This window comes from Eucyclogobius newberryi, unplaced genomic scaffold (genome assembly GCF_026437365.1).
Source record: "Eucyclogobius newberryi isolate DKJ021-1_F unplaced genomic scaffold, fEucNew1.0.hap1 SCAF_8, whole genome shotgun sequence".
Taxonomy (NCBI): Eukaryota; Metazoa; Chordata; class Actinopteri; order Gobiiformes; family Gobiidae; genus Eucyclogobius; species Eucyclogobius newberryi.
This window is the reverse complement of record NW_027316500.1, coordinates 11,182,578-11,201,845: the sequence shown is the minus strand read 5'-3', so window position 1 is coordinate 11,201,845 and position 19,268 is coordinate 11,182,578. Positions and strand designations below refer to the sequence as shown.

The following is a 19,268-nucleotide window of genomic DNA, read 5'->3' as shown; positions in this document are numbered from 1 at the left end:
GGTCAGCGCAGGAGCTTGGCGTTTTCTCCTCTTTGTCCGGTTTTGTGTGGGAAGCCAGTAGAGCGGGCTTGAATCCCTATTGAGTCAATGCGCTGAGACATTTTCCCTTTTACTAATGCTAAAGTAGGCATGAGGGCTAATCCTGAGGGGTTAAATGGAGCCTCCGCTGGGGTCTCCTGATCCTGAGAGAGCCGGGGGTGGCTTCTGCTCCTGCGTATGGAAGAAAAACAACCAAGGCTTTTACTAACTGTAGGCAATCAGCTTAAACACTAATCTGCAGCCTGACTTTTCTGAAGTAAAAACATGCACATTTATCCTAACTCAAAATTAGGGTTAGGGCCGAAAAGATCCTGAAAAGGGAATTTAAACTGAATGAGATGTTTGCATGTTTAGATAAAGATGGTGGGACTACAGGCCAGATCTGTAACTTGGCCAAGTCTTGTCACCAGCATGTCTCCATGGAGATGTACACTGCCTGTCCAAAAAAAAGTCACCATTAGGATTCAACTAGGCAAATGCAGTAAGTCTGAGCCTCCTTCTATAAAGTTGCCTCCATCGAGTATTGAAATCCCCAAAATAAACTGGAAAAACTGCAAAAAAATGTGCAAAATGTGTCCAACAGCTTCTCAAATGGAAAAGCAAGACTAACACATCCAGTAATAGACATTTCCAGTTTTGCACATTATACGTGACCTTTAAGGAGACACAAGTGAGCTTATTGCTGCAGTGTGGAGCAGGAGCTGGAGCAGGAGCTGGAGCAGACAGACACAATTGAATCAACACAGAGTTGTCCACATTTACAGCCACAGCAGAAATGGCCCGTTTCCAGCTGAAGTCACACTCCTCACTGCTGCTCCCGTGTCAGACTCACAGCTCAGTCACATTTCACAACCCACCAATGGCTTTGTGATTGATGCCGGTAATAATGACACTGCTTCTGTTTACCTATCACATCAAGTCGCTCATAGTGACTCACTGATTGATCTCCTCTGCTCTTTACTCTCAATCTTTAATGAGTAAAAGTGAAGTGCTTCTCTAGACTTGTGGAATGTCACAGCCTTGTCCCAAGAGTTGAGTGTTTAAGAAGAATCCATTCAAAGCTTTGATTTGTACAAAGAAATCCATGTTGGACTAAATCACAATGTCTTAACATCAAAACATGCTTTGTCCTGTATTGTGTAAAAGAAGTGAATCTGTTGTGAATCTGTGTGGTGATACAAGTTCTACCAGTGCAGTAGATGGTATGCAGAAGTTTATTTTCAAATCCCGGATTAGTTTAGTTTTGCAGATTTAGCTTTAAAACTGCAGAGAAATACGGCACTGACAAAAATAAAGATAGTCTGAACATGAAGTATGTTTTGGGACATGCTTTGGTTGAAGATACACTTGGAAAAAATACTTTTATAAATTATAAAGTAAAAAGAGGTGGGAAAAAAGCTAAATTCTAAGTCCTGTGCATCTTTAGTTTGACGTGTTCAGCCAAAATACACAACTTTGTGTCTGGTGCACAGGCGGATTACAGCAGAGCGTAAATAGGTGGGCGGGGCTGCACAAGCACTTCTTTGAGGCAACTTTTCAACTTCCCCTCATCTCAATTCAAACCCTTCTTCCCTATCATTACCGTGTACAGACTCCTTTGAACTCGTCTCCGGGCTGCAGAGAAATGTGACATGCGATATCCAAGAGGCTCAGGAGAAGTGCTAGAGCTCTGGTGTCAGACAGAGCTGCTGACACCTCGCTGTTGTTGGGATGGGGAGAGGTGTTACCTAAAAACACCTTCACGCGGAGTTTAAAGCCAATTAGATGGGTGCAGCTCCTTGAGTTTTCACAGGAACTTGAACCGGAGACACTTTACCGCCGTGATGACAACTTTCTTGTACCTTTCTTACACATGGGATAAAACACTATAGCTACAAAGCAGATTCACGCGCATCAATTAGAGCCCTGGTTAAACGCCTTCTTTAAAACACATCAACAGCTTCATATTGAAAATGCAGAGGATACAACCTTTATGCGCAACATACAAAAACAGTGCGACTTATTGTGTTACAAATGTGGCATTTTGAGAAATCATTAAAGGAGACATTTTTAGATACAGCTCATGAGAGTAAACAAAGTCATGTAGACGATAGAGAAGCGACGTCGGAGCTTGTGCTTGGCAAAGATAAATGAACGCTTTGATCACAGTGATGGCAGCGCTGCGTGATGAGACCTCCCTTATTTTTAGCACTTTAGCCTACCATGTCTGCTTCCTGTATTTGTTGCAATCATGTGGGCCATTAGAGATCTCGCCATTTTGTGCAATCCATCTTATCTTATCTGGGCCGCATAGCCTGGGTTTGTTGTAGAAGATAACATTAGAACCAACTTCCTCTGTACCTTGACTGACCCTTACATGAGCCACTCAAGCTTAATCTTAAAGGAAAAGATGCTAGGTTGGCTAATTACTATGAATTATTCCATAAGGTTTCGCTTTTATGTTTATGTAACTTCCACCGAAAGTTACAGTGAAATGAAAATCTACTTGAGAGTCAAAGAAATTACGTAAAGTAAAGTAAGCTATGGTTAACGGTGAAAAACATGGTGAAATTTATAAAACACAAAGATCAGTTACAGTCAACAGGGGAACAGGGTTTGGAATACAAATGAATATATTATTGAAATGCTTATTTTACAAATGTAGGGAAAACAGTTATGCTAATGTAATGAGCTAGTAAACGGACAAAAGGGTAATTATTATTACACGCTCCATTTTAGAATCTAAAGTTTGAACTTGTTCTGCTGCTGTTGTTTTACAGCACCTACTGCCGTATAAGTGAACCGCCAATTCTGCGCTGTCCCAGAGGCTGTGGGGGGTGGATACTTTTGTTTAATCTCCCAAGGGGGGCACGCCAGAAAAAAGTTTTGAGAAGCTATGAGTGAAGCAGTAACAACGCAACATGTAGGGTCTTTCATTAGCTACATTAGCAATGTTTGTTGGATTGTGAAAACACTGTATGCTAATTCCAGCTTTTATCTCCTTTATTGTGCTGATTAGTGCGGCGTGGGGGAGAGTGCTCTATCTAATCTGATCACACAGTATTGTGCTGTTGGGTCATTAACCTATAGGAGGTCCTGCAGGTTGACAAGTCAGCTCATACCCCCCTCTACCTTTTTTCCTCCTGCCTCTGTAGAAAACACAACAGTAACCACAAAAACATCCAGTGCAGACAAAGAACTAGGGGGAAAAGAGCCGATGGAGCTATTTGCATGGCTCGTCATTCTTCTGAAAACACATTGAGTGAATGACTAGTGACTGGCCAAGACCACTTGCTACAGCAGCAGGAAGTAAAGGCTTTAGTTTCTGTTGTTATTGGCGCTTTTCTTAGAGACGAGTCCAAAACATCTGGGATCTGCATCAGAAAGGACAACCAGCTCAGCACACAGCCTCAATGATCATGTTGCTCGAGTCAGCATTCATTCATATGTATTAAATCAGCTTCCTTTAGTCAAAGCTTGTTCTTGACGGCAATATTCAGCAAGACGTTCCCATTCAAATGCACGTCGGTAATGAAATCCAACATGCGTCTATATATTTATCCAGTCAATTTACTTATTCAATGAAGCCTTCTTTCTATCCCTGTCACACACATTACATTCTCAGAAAATCAAAAGCAGTGAATGCGCCGGCAGATCCAACAGCAGCCTCTCATCCACAAATCCTAGTTAAACTGTTGTGATAGTGAAAAGCTGCCTGTCAGGGATGGCACGGCGGAGCTGCACAGCCTACAGCTAAGATTGCCTGCAGAGGATGAATATGTAAATAAAGGCCAAGGTAAAGGAAAAACAAAGCCTGTGTTTTGGCAGCCTTTTACACGTTACCCTTAATTTAGCTTTGGTTAAAGAACATGGAAAGTCTGTCATTAATGAATTCCAGTCGGAGCACGGGAAGGAGACATGAATGGAAATCAGTCTACATTTTTCCCCCTGTGAGCCCCTGAGCAGTTTTGGGGCCTATTGTATTTCACACACACTGAAAACCTCCGTGAACACGCACCAAGCTTCGGTGACATGTTACCGGGAAATTGAGAGATGAAAATATGTGTAATAGCTAAAAAACAAAGCACTGGATTGACACAGATGACATGTTTTGGATCAGTCAGAAAAGTAGGCCGCTGCCATCAACCGAACGACAGGCCATCTATCGACTGCAATAAGAGCAAGAAAATCAATCTGGTCAAACGCAGGCGAGACAAAAGCCTGGGCTTTGACCATAACCTCACAATCTGCCGCACTACAGCTGCACTTGGAGAAGTGTCAACTTTTATTTAGCCATGCAAACAGACACAATCACTGGAAAGCAACCTAGGTGTTGTGTAAACAGCTGTGAAATTGACCAAAAAGAGCAAAGTGCAGCGAAGCGGAAAGCACCAGTGCCTTTGAACACAGAGACACAGAGCGCAACAGATTTTGGCTGGTCCTGAGATAACAGTAACCCTACACCGAGATCCTCCAGAGGGGCTCTTTGTACGTCTGAGAGCGGCTCAATCAGCAGCGCTGACAGATGTGTCTGGGGTCCATTTAGAAAAGGAAGCCACGCTAAGGTCAGGCTCGAGCAGTGCGCCATGTCACCTGAAGGATGAGCTGAATCAGGACAGCAGAATGACCCTTTGTCACCTCACGGCCCCTGGCACTAAACACCTGGGCCTAAGAGATAAGATCACATGGTCCATTTCACAGTGAAACTGTAAAACAGAGGAAAGTTTGCACTGAAAGTCAGAGCGCCCCAAAATGAGCAGGACCCCGGCAAACACTTTAGATTGTTCAAAAATCCCATTGTGGTTTGAACAATTGTAAGTGCCTCTCCACCTGGAAAGCAAACAAATATGAAAAATCCACTGGAGGTCTCTGTATTCTGGCAGATGCTTCAGGCTGGAGAGTCTGTTCATCTCACTCTCCACTGAAGATGCTAACAGTGGTTTAACCTGGTGCTAAAACCTGAAGGCTGGAACTGGCACACGGTCCACATTCAAACAGCACGGCTCAAGTCCTCGTACCATCACAATAGTGTAGTGCCCACTCTCCTAATGAGCCCAGAACAATTGGCTTATGCACTCACATACTGTAGAGGGACAACACAAAGAGATTTAGTCAATAGGGATTTTAGAAGCTACAGTATAACAAGGGGTAATTTTCTCTCCACATTATTTAAACGCAGTCATTTACCTTTTGTTTGGTAAGAGATTAAAGCATTTCCAATCAAGCCGACATGTCTAATTTGGATAGATTTGGGATAATTATACACTGCAGTTGCCGTTCCATCAAACAAGAAATACATCATCTAAACTTATACCTAAATAAACATAAAACAACCCTACAGGCAGTCACAACATGATGCAGTAATAAGCTTTGAGTAATTATAACTAAATATGCTTTGGATTTAATGAGTAACACCTAAAGAGAGAAGCTAAATTAGCATAGGCAGAGAATAGAGAGGCCGATGTCAGCAGCTGAATTCATTGTGTTGCGTCACAGGTAGCCGCGGGGGGCAGTTGTGACGACGAGGGGCAGGAGAGCGTTGGCCGGGGCAGCTCCGAACACTGGCCTTTGACCCGGGGCAGCTCGGCACACAGAGGGGGTGAACCTCCAGTGCCAAACAGGGCGGGGGCACGAGTCAATGGGACACGTCAGAATGATTCCCTCGTCCGTCCGACACATTAAGTGGTTAGTGCCCATAATGGAGACGGTGCAGTGTCCGTACATCGCTATTAGCAATTAGAAGATGGAGCATAACCCTTCATTTTTATAGGTTGTCAGTTGACCTATGAACCTAATAATGCTGTACCAGTGTGTTCCAATGTGAAACTATAGGTATTAATATGTCTGTTTATTGGGGCTGCAGTGCATTAGCATTTTATCAATTAATCGGATGATGGCATCATAAGCGTCAAAAATGAGTATGTAATTATTTTGTTGGGATTATATGTGACAGAAAAGAGGGGAATGGAGTGAGTCAGGTTGAGATAGGAGTGAATGGTTGGAGTGGAGTGGATTTTTTATATACAAATGCAGTTTACAGATACTTCTTTGCCTTGATAAGTGTTTTAAATACATATCTGTGGGATTTGTTTCTTGTGGGTAGTGCTGTCACGGGAAAAACAGGTCAAACTCGATTTCTAAGGAATATATTCGATTTTCCATACCTATTAGTATTTTGAAACCACAATGATAATAAAAAAAGCTCTTTTTTTAGACTCTTTTATTAGACTGAAGTTTTCAATACAAAATAATAGTACTTTCTTAATCAAAAAGTCTTATGCTAGTTCTGATCATTTTGATAACTGTCAGGTTAAAGGTCAGATTTGTTGTTGTTGTTTTTCTTAAATTGATACTAGTTCACATGAGTATCTAGTTTTGACACTAGTTTGATACTTTTGACAACCTGAGAGTATGAGTTTTATGTCAAATCATATTGGTATTGATTAGTTGATCAATCGAGGCACAAGGCACGTTTTTAGTCAACCAAGGTTTTTTTTGTGGACCACAGCCCTGTTATTTATATCCAGAATTCAATAAATGTATAAAACCTGCGATGGTGCTTCACAACAGCAACAATTGAACCAAAGAACGTTCTATTAGTGCAATCAAATATTCAAAATGATATACAAAGCAATAAATAACATTAACAGTAAAGTTATATTGAGCAAATAAGTCGTTAGCTTAGTTTTGAATGTGATCGACCAGATTTAGTCATAACCTACACACAACAAACAAAATCCATAGCAACTGGAAAAACGATGTTGACACAGGGTACAAGAGAACTAGGTTGTTGTTGTTGTTTTGTTGTTGTTGTCGTTGTGTTGCTTTTAATGGCGGTTGGCAGACAACTGAAAAGGTACATTTACCGCCATCTACTGTAGTTGTTGTTGTTGTTGTTGTTTTATGGCGGTTGGCATCCAAGTGTTGCATTACCGCCAGACTTTATTCCTCAGACTTTGTCGTAGTCCTCAGACTCTGTCGTAGTCCGTAAAAGTACTCCTTCCATTGCTTTGGTGTTACAAAGCCCATGAGGTCATGATTTGTCTTTGTGACTAGAATAGTTGTTGTTGTTTCATCTACTGTAGTTGTACGTCCTTAATATGTGTATTACGCCATATCGTTAAACAAATTAGAGAAAGATGGAGAGACACAAAGAGACACAAAGAGACAAAGCCTGAGCCAATGATGTCATTTGATTCCTTTCCGCTTTGACCAGTCGACAAAGCATGGAAGAAGAATAAAGTCTAAAGTCTAAGAGGCACAACTACAGTTGTTGTTGTTGTTGTTGTTGTTGTTGTTTTATGGCGGTTGACATCCGAGTGTTGCATTACCGCCAGACTTTATTCCTTAGACTTTGTCGTAGTCCTAAAAGTTCTTCTTCCAGTGCCTTGACTTCCAGTGCTTTGTCCTCAGACTCTGTCGTAGTCCGTAAAAGTACTCCTTCCATTGCTTTGGTGCTACAAAGCCCATGAGGTCATGATATGTCGGTGGTGGTAATGTAACACTTGAATACCAACAGTCATAAAAGACCAAAGAAAAAGAAGACATAAAGCATGTGACGACATAAAGAATAAGCGCTTTGAAGACCATGAAACGTCAGCGCAGCAGCGCCGCAGAAAGAACGTGGACTAGTAAAACGTACAACTGCAGTAGGCGGCGGTAATGTAACACTTGGATACCAACCGCCATAAAACACCAAAGAAGAAGAACGTGGCATCAGTGGAAATATTAAAGCCTATAGAATGAGGCCTAAAGAATGGAGCTGTGCGGTGGAAGCACCGAACGTCAAAGAAGGAGAGGAGGATGAAGAGGGGTCTCCCTGGAGTAAAGCCGGTTGTTGTTGTTGTTGTTGTTGTTTTATGGCGGTTGGCATCCAAGTGTTGCATTACCGCCAGACTTTATTCCTCAGACTTTGTCGTAGTTGTTGTTGTTGTTGATGTTGTTTTATGGCGGTTGGCATCCAAGTGTTGCATTACCGCCAGACTTTATTCCTCAGACTTTGTCGTAGTTGTTGTTGTTGTTGTTGTTGTTTTATGGCGGTTGGCATCCAAGTGTTGCATTACCGCCAGACTTTATTCCTCAGACTTTGTCGTAGTCCTCAGACTCTGTCGTAGTCCGTAAAAGTACTCCTTCCATTGCTTTGGTGTTACAAAGCCCATGAGGTCATGATATGTCTTTGTGACTGGTCTCTGAAACAACAACAACTATTCTAGTCACAAAGACATATCATGACCTCATGGGCTTTGTAACACCAAAGCAATGGAAGGAGTACTTTTACGGACTACGACAGAGTCTGAGGACAAAGCACTGGAAGTCAAGGCACTGGAAGAAGAACTTTTAGGACTACGACAAAGTCTAAGGAATAAAGTCTGGCGGTAATGCAACACTCGGATGTCAACCGCCATAAAACAACAAAAACAACAACAACAACGTGGACTAGTAAAAGTGATCATCAGTGACGAGAGGAAAGGTGAGTATTTACAGCCGTGGAGCGCCAACTCTGCGCTGTCCCAGAGGCTTTTGGGGGAGGACACTTTTCTTTCATCTTCCAAAGTTTAAGAAGCACTGATATAAAGGCAATTCCACATCAATACAATACGACTACGACAGAGTCTGAGGACTACGAAACGTCTGAGGAATAAAGTCTGGCGGTAATGCAACACTCGGATGCCAACCGCCATAAAACAACAACAACAACAACAACAACAACTACAGGACTACGAAACGTCTGAGGAATAAAGTCTGGCGGTAATGCAACACTCGGATGCCAACCGCCATAAAACAACAACAACAACAACAATACAATACGATCATTAGTTCAAAAGGGTTATACTTTCAGAACCATCCCCTTTAATGGTGCTGAACGTAAGCTTCCCCCTCCCCCCTGTCCCCAGTGAAGAGCAGCCCTCTTCAACCAGAGCTGACCCGCTGCTGTGAAATCCACATCATTCACATTTCGCTGCGCTGTGGACAGACTCCCCCTTGTGGCTCGGTACCTTCCTGCGCATCCCCCCTTCCCCCCCCCCATCCCACCCCATCCCATCCCAGCGAGTCAGGAGGAGGAGGAGGAGGAGGAGGAGGAGGAGGAGAGAGAGGCTGAGCGAAGAAGCCCCGCCCCCCGTATGACGTCACCAGCGCCCAGTTGAAGCGGAGCAGAGGCGAGCACAAGCGCACATTTGTGTTGAGTTTAATCTGGCAGCGCATCTATGTCCTGGTGCACGGTGTGTGTTTGAGGGGGGACCCCGGTAAACAGAGCTCTGCCGCCGCAACAAAACAACTTCAAAAATAGCCCCGGTGCGTTGACAAAAGCTCACTTCTTTTGGATGTGAATTCAACTAAGTCCGCGTGGATTGGATTATATTTGATGCTACTTAAAAAAGGATACCTGTTACTTTTGTTTTTAACGCTTTTTGATTGGTTATTATAGAGGTAAGTGTATTGGTTAGAAGTGCCAATTTGGAAATACGCGCTTTTCTGGATTTATCGTGCAGAGCAAAGGAATTTCTCACAATCGACTGGCGTGTGCGCGTCTGTGTATAATGTATGTATGATGTATGTAGGCTAATTAGTTGCCCTCTTTTTTTTTTTTTCTTCTTCTTTTTAATTCCTGATCCAGACAGATAATATTGGGTGGCTGTCAGGCATTGGAGGACCACGTTTACAGACTTTATTCCGTGCGCCAAGTCCGTGCTCTTTCCCTTTGCGCTCAGAGCCGTTCCCCATAGATTTGCAGGCACGAGCCAGACTTACATGCATTGCATATATTCTCCGTGTGCAACTGCTGCGTGCCTCGATATTCTGCCCATATCTGACATAGGAAGATAATAATCTCCCTGGTAAATAAATAATAATTATTTTAAAAAAAAACTACGTCTCCAAATCCGCACCCAACGCGTAAAATGCATATCTTCACACATTCAGCTTTGCACAATATCACAAACGCGCGTGTAACAACTGCACATTTCTTCCCTGTTGGCAAAAATAAACCCCGCAAAGGCGTAAACTTGATGGGATTAGAAGGGGGGGGGGGGGAAGAGGGGCTCCGGTCTGCGCTTAACAGACTCCCCCAGCGCGTGTGCGTCAGAACATCAGAGCTTGAACATGAGGGGCCAGCTCCACGGCCAGCCTCTGCGGCATCAGCTCGCTCAAGTTCCCACCGCTTTCAACCCCAAAAGTGCGCGTCTCCCCCCCAAAAAACGATCGCGGCACACAGCGACACCCTGTTCCACATAAATGCACCCACAAATGCGTAAAGTCTACGGCGGATTAATGCGCGTGTGGAGCGGCTCGAACTGGGAAACACACGCAAGAGCAGTGCAGAGAGATGAAACCGTGCGTGAGATATAGCACTGTAATGTCAGTACTGGGCTGATAAATCGAGTTGGACCCGAGGAGAAAAGTCCAGCATTAATCCCATTAAAGCAACGCAATAAAGCAATAAAGTAAATGCAGCTTTGCTTGTTTATCTTATTGGCAAGGGCAGGGCACAGGCTGTTTTAATCCCATTTAACATAACCTTCTGTCTCCCGGTGACTAGAAGGTTGGCAGGCTTTACACGTTTCGAGCATATTGACCACAGATGCATTCGGTGAAAAGACTTGATTTAAATAGTGATTCAAAGATAGAGATGGCCTTCATTGTTAGAGCTTGTTAGACATGGCAGACATGAAAACACGTCCGATTGTCCTCCTTGATAGCCTGCCTCGGGGCACAGACGCCAATCTGGGACTTTCTCTCTGCATTTCACACCAATGGCTTTTGTCAGCGTTATAAAGTTGTTCTAGCACAGCGTTCCCGTTTGTATAAGAAGAAGAAGAATAGCCTTATATTCTAAAATAAACAACAGAGTACCCCACAGCTCCAGAGCATATAGCCTATACAGTATCCATTTTCAGTTGTTGTAAAGGTGTGAGAGCAGAGCATGAGCAGTGCCAGTCAAAGCAACATGACTCAGGAAAATGGTGCCAAAGGACGGCTTTACACATCCCTCATAGATGAGATCCAGCCTTGTGCACGGTACACACTAGACTCCAGTGTTTTGGAGCTGCTTGTCACACGCAGGCACACAACATTTCATCTTGCAGCGCCTACCACCCCCATGTGGGCAAAAACCATCGCAGCTGCTCGGGAGCTCTCCTTTCAGCGCTGCACTATACAAAAGGAGCACCCCAGTCTGTCCCAGGCCCCAGCACGTTACTCTCCCTAATGGGCTTGCTAAAACGATCATCTGTGCTGCCTGTCGCAAAAGACGACAACAGGAGGGCCCATACCAAATCTGGGAAGCTATGGGGTAGATTTTGGCCCGTTTTGGGGTGGACTTGTTCCCCTGTGGATCCAGATGAATGTCCTTTTGTGTCTTGGCATCACAGCAGGCCACTGTCTGCTGCTTCGACATACAAATCACTAACACTGTATGTTAATTAGCGGACGAGAAACATTTACTACAGGACTAGCAAAGATAAAACTTGTACTTTACTTGTTGATACCTAAACACTTTTACTTAACTGTGTGTACTTAATCGTGTTATTTCAACTGCACTTGCCTTAATGTTCCCCTTGCAAATGCATTAAGACAAACCTGGGCAAATGTCACCTAAATGTCAGAGCTAAATAAATACTAAATTGTGTCTAATGAATAATCATTTTAAAGCTACATTATGAATTAGGGTGAATAATCAACAGGAGATACAAACAACATTGATTTCCCAGTGGGGATCTGCCGTGGTTCAAAAATTAATTTCGAGCCTTATGAATAATGCAAAAGTCAGTCATTACTACTTCTCCAGCTCTTCCCCCTTAAATGCATCTCTTGTAACGTGACGTCTACATGTTACGGCGCGGAAATCACAATACAGCACATGTTTGGACAGGCATAAAATTTAATCCTTCAACATTTCTTGTTCAGTTTGTGTCCTGAAGGCAAATGTCCAGGCTCTGTTATGGCAGGCTGGTGTTCGTTTATGCATGTTCAGCCCACAATTAGCTTCCATTGTCCAGCTTTTGTCCGTGAAAGGTAACTAGCTGTACACACACCATTTAGCGAGCTGCTCGATTTAACTTGGCTAGTAAAAAGTAAATGAAGCAGAAGGAAGTCGGGCTGCTGGGAAACACATCCAGCCAGGCAGAGCAGCACATTGGAAAGACCGAAAGAAGTGCCAATAACTGGAGTCCTTTATTTTCAATGGCTAAAACGGAATTGTGCAGTGTAACATATTGGCTACTTTAGTGTTTTTAGCATCTACAACCGGTTGGCTGGACTTGTTCGGCTGGCAGTAGACAAAGAAAAAGGGGCCATACTTGTGGAAAAGAAACCAAGCAGCCATGCATCAGAAACTTAATGTGGCACCCATCATATTTTAGGCTTTTTTTCTTAAAGTGCAAAAACTTTTACTTCTTCACCAATGTTCTTTCCCGAAATGCTGAAAATGAAATATTCAAATCACTCAGAAATATCCAGAGGTAGAAGGACTTTATCGAATGAGGTGAAAAGGGCTATTTAAAATATGAAATAGCCAGTCTAAGTGCTGTATTAAAAGTTCATGCAGCAGGCAGCACATATCCCTCCATCTTTGCTGCCATTTTATACCCATTTTTTTCACACCGTACGCTCCTCTCCTCAGACTCAAGTTAGCAGAGGTCCCAGCTGGTGCCTTTTTGTCCATCTATAATCTACTCCTAATATAATATAGGGCTAAAGGCTGGAGGAGAGGGAGAGGATGGGGTGTGTTACGATTAGCCCATATTTCAGGAGTTGTAATTGAGTTACGTGGTTCTCAATTCCCTAATCTTCTCCTAATCGTGGGCTACAACTACAATATGGTGGGGCCCATGTTTCTAATTCAGTTCTGCGTGTTTTTTTTACCATGTCAAGTCTCCCAGTGGATTGTATTGCACATGTTCACAGAGCTATTGTGTTGAAGGAAGCATAATATTTTCTTTGGCTGGAGAAACTCTATTTTTGACCTAAACTTTCTTCAAAGAATTGTCTGGGGTTAAAGGTTAGGACGGTCAGGCGGGATGAAAAGCTTACATGATTTACAGATTTACAGATTTAACCTCAGCATATCTAAAAGTATACATTTTAATATTGGACAGTGTGAACCTTTTATTGTGTAAATTGGACCAGAAATGGCCTCTACCCTTGCCCATTGTGTTTGCTTGTATACACAGCGTTATATAGTCCAAATCAGAGTAATAAATGTGTTGTTTGGAGTAACAGGAATATAAAAGTCAATGGGAACAATAATCATTTAAACGAAAGGTTAAGTTCCCCGCAGACGTTATCTGAGCAGCGATAACATTTAGCCTGCATGCAGACCTGTGTTACCTGTTACGTTACAGGGATTCTGATCCACCTGGACATGTTTTAAATACATTTCTTATCTGTTTTGGCAGGTTTGAAAAAGGGCCTGATGAGCCCCGCTGCAAATCTATGAGCAGAGTCGGGGCTGTGATCGATAAGCACGCCGCCTCGTAGAGAAGGAGAACCTCGCTTATCTGCTCGAGAGGGGAACAGGACCGCAGCTCTGGATTTATGTGTATACGTCCAGAAAGAGGAGAGGATTCTGAGATACTTGGAGTACACCCGCGATCACGCCTGGGTTGAGCTTGTGGCAGACCTGGGGATTGGCATGGCTCGGTGCAGCTTTGTGTTACCTCATCATGCCTACCAGGCCTGATTACAAAGAGGAGTTTGTACAAGCCTGGTCGACACACGGCTCACTTCCCGACACCTCCGTAAATCCAATTTGCGGTGATGGCTTGTAAAACTTGGTAATTTTCAACATCCGTTTTGGATTTTAAACATACCAGAGGGTGCATGCTTTGTGGAGGCGAGCGGACGCTTTTTCTTTTGGGCTTATCTGCCATGGTAAAGCCACTGAAAGAATGAGCCTCTGACAACAAGAAAGAGGTCATCGTCCAAACAGGGATCAGCTCTGCAAACACTGAGCAGGTCAGGATATCACTGAAGCGCCTGACAAACTTCAACGCAAAAGGCAAGGCAGGAGGAGGCGAATCGAGGAGCTTTGACAGGAAAGGAATCGCAACTCTGTCTAAAGCAGGTATGATAAATGCTGAATTTCTATTGTGCTCACTCACTCATGGGCAAAGAGAGGGGTTTTGACAACTTTATGAGCAATATTTTAAGGACATGTATTATCAAACATACAGCAACTTTGAATGTTATTGCTAATAGTTATGTGGTTTGCATTGTTCTAAAATGGGTAGAGTGAGTCAATGTCTTGTGAATTGTGAATGGTGAGAGACAGGTTATGATCTAAGAGGACTGTATCGGTTCCACTGCTGCATTTCTGAAACAATGGTTGACATTGTTCAGAGACTTGTGGTCTGTAGCGATGAAAGGCAGCTTTGAGATTTAGAAACATGTAATACCTGAGAAGGTTATTGCATTTAACAAGTCAAGGCTGTAGAGTAGTCTAGCACGCAGGCATTTAAAAACGTCATTTCACACAGCTTTTTTTTTGTTAGTTTTTATGGCAAAATAATCATCTGGTTTTGAAGCAGTTTGTCAATGTATCTGTAAATCATAATGTAATTTAATGATTCAGTATTTTCAATTGTATTCAATAGACAGACGTTTGACTTTCTTGGCAGTTATTTTATCTATAGCAATCAGTACAGGCAGTATTTCAAATACACAGCAATTATGAGAACAGGAATTTGGCTCCTCTTTAAAGGCGTGTGTATTAAATGTGCCCGTGTGTCTTCTCCCCAGGGGCTCCAGAGTGATTGGTCCGTCAAGAAGCACAGGTTCAAGATGGTGCGTCCATGCGAGGCCTTTGTGCTGTTCCTCATCAGGGTGGGGCTGCTGCTGGGCCTCGCTAACCCCCTGGTGACCTCCGCCTCATGTCCCTCTGCGTGCCGCTGTGACGGGACGTTTATCTACTGTAATGACCGTGGCCTCACGTCCATCCCTTCTGGCCTACCCCAGGATGCAACAGTGCTTTTTCTGCAAAACAACCGAATTAAGAGTTCAGGCATCCCCACCGATCTCCGCAGGCTGTCCAACGTGGAAAAGATTTACCTTTATTGCAACAATCTGGACGAATTCCCCACTAACCTACCTCTGGGGGTCAAAGAACTCCACCTACAGGAGAACAACATTCGCATGATTACCCATACCTCCTTAGCCCAGATCCCCTACATCGAGGAATTACACTTGGATGACAACTCTGTATCAGCTGTCAGTATTGAGGAAGGGGCCTTCAGGGACAGCAACCACCTCCGACTGCTGTTCCTCTCCAGAAACCACCTGAGCACCATCCCCTCTGGTCTTCCTATGAGCATTGAGGAACTGCGCTTTGATGACAACCGCATCTCCTCCATTTCAGATCAGCTGCAGGACCTGATCAACCTGAAGAGACTGGTGCTGGACGGAAACCTACTCAACAACCGTGGAATTCAGGAGCTGGCCTTAGTCAACCTGATCAACCTGACAGAGCTTTCACTTGTGAGGAACTCTCTCACATCGCCCCCTGCCAATTTACCAGGCACCAGTCTGGAGAAGCTGCAGCTACAGGATAATCACATTAAAAGTGTCCCACCTGGAGCCTTTGCCTTCCTCAGGCAACTGTATCGCCTGGACCTGTCCGGTAACAATTTGAGCAGCCTTCCACAGGGAGTCTTTGAAGACCTGGACAATCTGACCCAGCTCCTGCTCAGAAACAACCCCTGGCAGTGCACCTGCGAAATGAAGTGGGTGCGAGATTGGCTGCGATCACTGCCGTCCAAGGTGAATGTACGAGGCCTCATGTGCAATGGACCAGATAAAGTAAAGGGCATGGCCATCAAAGACCTTACTACAGACATGTTTGAATGCTCAGATTCAGAATTACTGTCAACTTTTGAAACAAGTACTGTCGCAAACACCATTAGGCCCTCACAGCCACAGAGGCCCTCTTTTGTCACTCGGAGGCCTGAAAGAAAAGACTTTGGGAGGAACTATCACAGCACGACGACCACAGGCAGAAAGATTATCACAATCAGTGTTAAGTCCAGTACTCCTGATACCATTCACATATCATGGAGGCTGTCGCAGGCTGTAACTGCACTACGGCTCAGCTGGCTCAAGCTGGGACACAGCCCGCCTTTTGGCTCCATAACAGAGACCATTGTGCAGGGCGAGAGGACTGAATACCTGCTCACTGGGCTGGAGCAGGAGTCTTCCTATAGGATATGCATGGTTCCCATGGAGACCAGTAACATTTACCTGTCAGACGAGACCCCCGTTTGCATAGAGACAGAGACCGGATATCACAAATCCTATAACCCCACAACCACTTTAAACAGGGAGCAGGAGAAGGAGCCTTACAAAAATTCCAGTCTGCCTTTGGCTGCTATTATTGGGGGAGCTGTGGCTCTTTTGGCAATAATCCTATTGGCTTTGGTGTGCTGGTATGTCCACAGAAACGGGTCACTTTTCTCAAGAAACTGTACTTATAACAAAGGCCGCAGGAGAAAGGATGACTACGCCGAGGCTGGCACGAAGAAGGACACTTCCATTCTAGAAATACGAGAGACCTCTTTTCAGATGATTCCTATTAGTCACTTACCAGTGTCTAAGGAGGAGTTTATGATACACACAATATTTCCACCAAACGGCCTGAGTTTATACAAAAGCCCGAACAGTGAGAACAGTATTAACAGAAGCTACAGAGACAGTGGAATACCAGATTCAGATCATTCCCATTCATGATATTTGAACATGGACACAGTTCATGCGTGGAGAGACTTTTACACAACACTGGAGATATAAAACTAGAAATGTACATTTGCCATATAATTTATATTTAAGGACAATTTATGACGAATGAGAAGGCTCCTGATTCAGGCCAACGCTGAACAGTGGGTGTTGTAACTAACTGCAATTCTATATTTTAGGAATTTGTAGTAATTTGTACTGTACTTACTTTGTTTAAGGATAAACCAACTTAAAGAAACTCTGTGTTCTACTGAGATATGACTTGTCAACTGTGAAAGTGGGTTTTCATTGCTGTGGTGAACAATCAGACTCTAGAAAACCTTGTAGTATAAGCACAGGTCATTCTTTTAAGTTTATGGCTGTCTAAAAACAAAAAGGCAAAAAAAATTGCTTAACTAAGGCACAGCTGATTGAATTCACTTAGGCATGCTGCCCTCTTAGAGCAATCAGCCGTAGCTGTCTCTATGTACTTCTGGGCCTGATTCACCTGGGATGTAGTACAAACACTAAAGATGAGGTGCCATGCTTTAGTTCTCTGCTTTCTTCAAAGTGTGGATTATCTGTTTGACAAAAAAAGAAATGCAGCTGAGTGAGGGGTCCTGTGTTTCTGTAGGACGGCGGGCCACAGCACAGGACACATTTAAGCACACTGACCTTAACCAGAAGACTGGGCTGGCTGTCACAAACCCCTCCACAAAATTTATACAAGCCAACAATGGCCCACTGACAATGGCGGCATTCTTTAGTACCATGTACCATACGTCATTGTAGTCAGCGGCCAAAGCAGGAGACACACTGGCATTTATTAGAATTACCACCGTGTCAGCAACTCCTTGGTATGAGTATTATTTTATTTTGTATTGTTTTCCAATTGAATACCTTATGTTGCCACAATTTGAAGTTAACTGTTATTTACAATTGAAAACCAAAGTGCATTGTATGCCCTTTGGCCAGTCTTGTATGTGCCTTGATCCAATGCTTATTGTATTTAGCTTTTTAATAAAACAGTGACTTTTTTCATACACAGTTGAATATGAAGATATTGGTCATCTTACAAAATAAAAAAGTGTTAAAACGTTTGACTTGATTTGGATGTACATATATAGAGATATTGCAGCTCACACTTAAAAATGTAAAAAATAATTATCAAAAGGTAATAGTTTGATTCCTTACCAATTATTGTTACTACCAGGTACCTCTTTAATGTCAGCGGGAAATTGTTTCTGAAAGTTATTTGGTTGCTCTGTGAGCCCGTAGTGTAACATCTGCTCAAGGCTGCAGTTGTTCTTTCATGTCGTGAAGCCACATGTGACTTATCCAATCGGCCGGCAGAGACATAAGCACAGCACAGCAGAATTAAGGCTTTGGTGAGATTGGACTCTAGGGTCTGATGAACCTACCATGCAGCAGGGCAGCAGAAAACTAATGATGGCTCGCCATATGGAGGGTGGCACAAGCACACCCTGCTGGGGATGCCCGTCCCGATAGAGGACAGTCTCTGTGCCAGCTCAAGGCTGCATGCTAATGACACCGTAGCAGCTCACCCGTGCATGGGACCAGAAAATGTGTGCAAAAAGTGAAATAGGCCAGTGCACAGTTCATGGAAAGACTTGACTCTAAAAAGCATTGTATTGCTATTTTTGCAACTATTGACTAAGTGCTTTCAATTATTGTCACTAAAACATTTCCTCATGCCCCCATTCACACACCACAGCCTCCTCAGTAGCCAAAGCTTTAATTACAGTAAGAGGAGATGCTAAAAGCTGTAGAACAAGTGATCCAAGCCTTAAGTATACACTAACCTCGCCCTGCGGACTAAAAATACATACTGCATATACTTTTTGAAGTTAATAAAAACACGTTAAGCTCAGCAATAGTAACAGTTTACTTATGCTTCAATCTTGTTTTTTATTTTTTTTATTTTATTCATTTAATTTAAGAATGAAATAGAATATAAAACTATAATACTGAAACAGGCATCGTTTGTTAAGATAAGTTAGTTATGTGAAAAATGTTGCCATCTTCAAAGTGAGAATAAAAAGGCCATTCACATCACAATCAGCTATTGTTTCAACATTACTAAAACACTCAAGCGCTTCAGTCGTTAGTCCAAACCAGGTATGAGACAAAATTGATGAACCAACTTCTGCTGACCTGCTGAATGACCCCCATAGTGCCTTATGACCCTTAACCCTAGCCCCTTTTTAAACAGTTCCCTTGATTGCTCTCATGTTCTCGCTTAGGTCACACAAACCTTGCCACTGCACAAGATGGCACATGCATTTGTCTTCAAACCGACAAACAATGACTAATTATATCTCCCTCCATGTAACCTGTAGATGAGACTAATGGGGCAGCTGCAGTGTCTGTTCCGGGCTGCTGTTACACCCATTGTAACTCCCGGTCACATTTGCATTCCTATAGGCGCTAATATCAAACCACCCCTGGACGACCCCGGCGCTGGCAGCAGTTGGGCCTGCTTGTTTTCCGTCAGCACCATTAGCGGGATCAGAAAAGGACGGCGACTG

The 19,268-nt window shown here is 43.4% G+C and overlaps 2 protein-coding genes across 2 annotated transcripts in view; one reads left to right on the top strand and one right to left on the bottom strand.

The window, feature by feature from the left end:
* The window catches only part of macrod2 (mono-ADP ribosylhydrolase 2), a 583,152-nt gene that overhangs the window by 506,789 nt on the left and 57,095 nt on the right, over window positions 1–19,268 (bottom strand). The window lies entirely within an intron of this gene.
* Window positions 9,335–17,815, top strand: flrt3 (fibronectin leucine rich transmembrane 3). Its single transcript, XM_072436570.1, has 3 exons — window positions 9,335–9,447; window positions 13,413–14,080; window positions 14,755–17,815. Exon 3 carries the CDS (start codon window positions 14,797–14,799, stop codon window positions 16,732–16,734), a length of 1,938 nt encoding a protein of 645 aa, XP_072292671.1. The 5' UTR covers window positions 9,335–9,447; window positions 13,413–14,080; window positions 14,755–14,796; the 3' UTR covers window positions 16,735–17,815.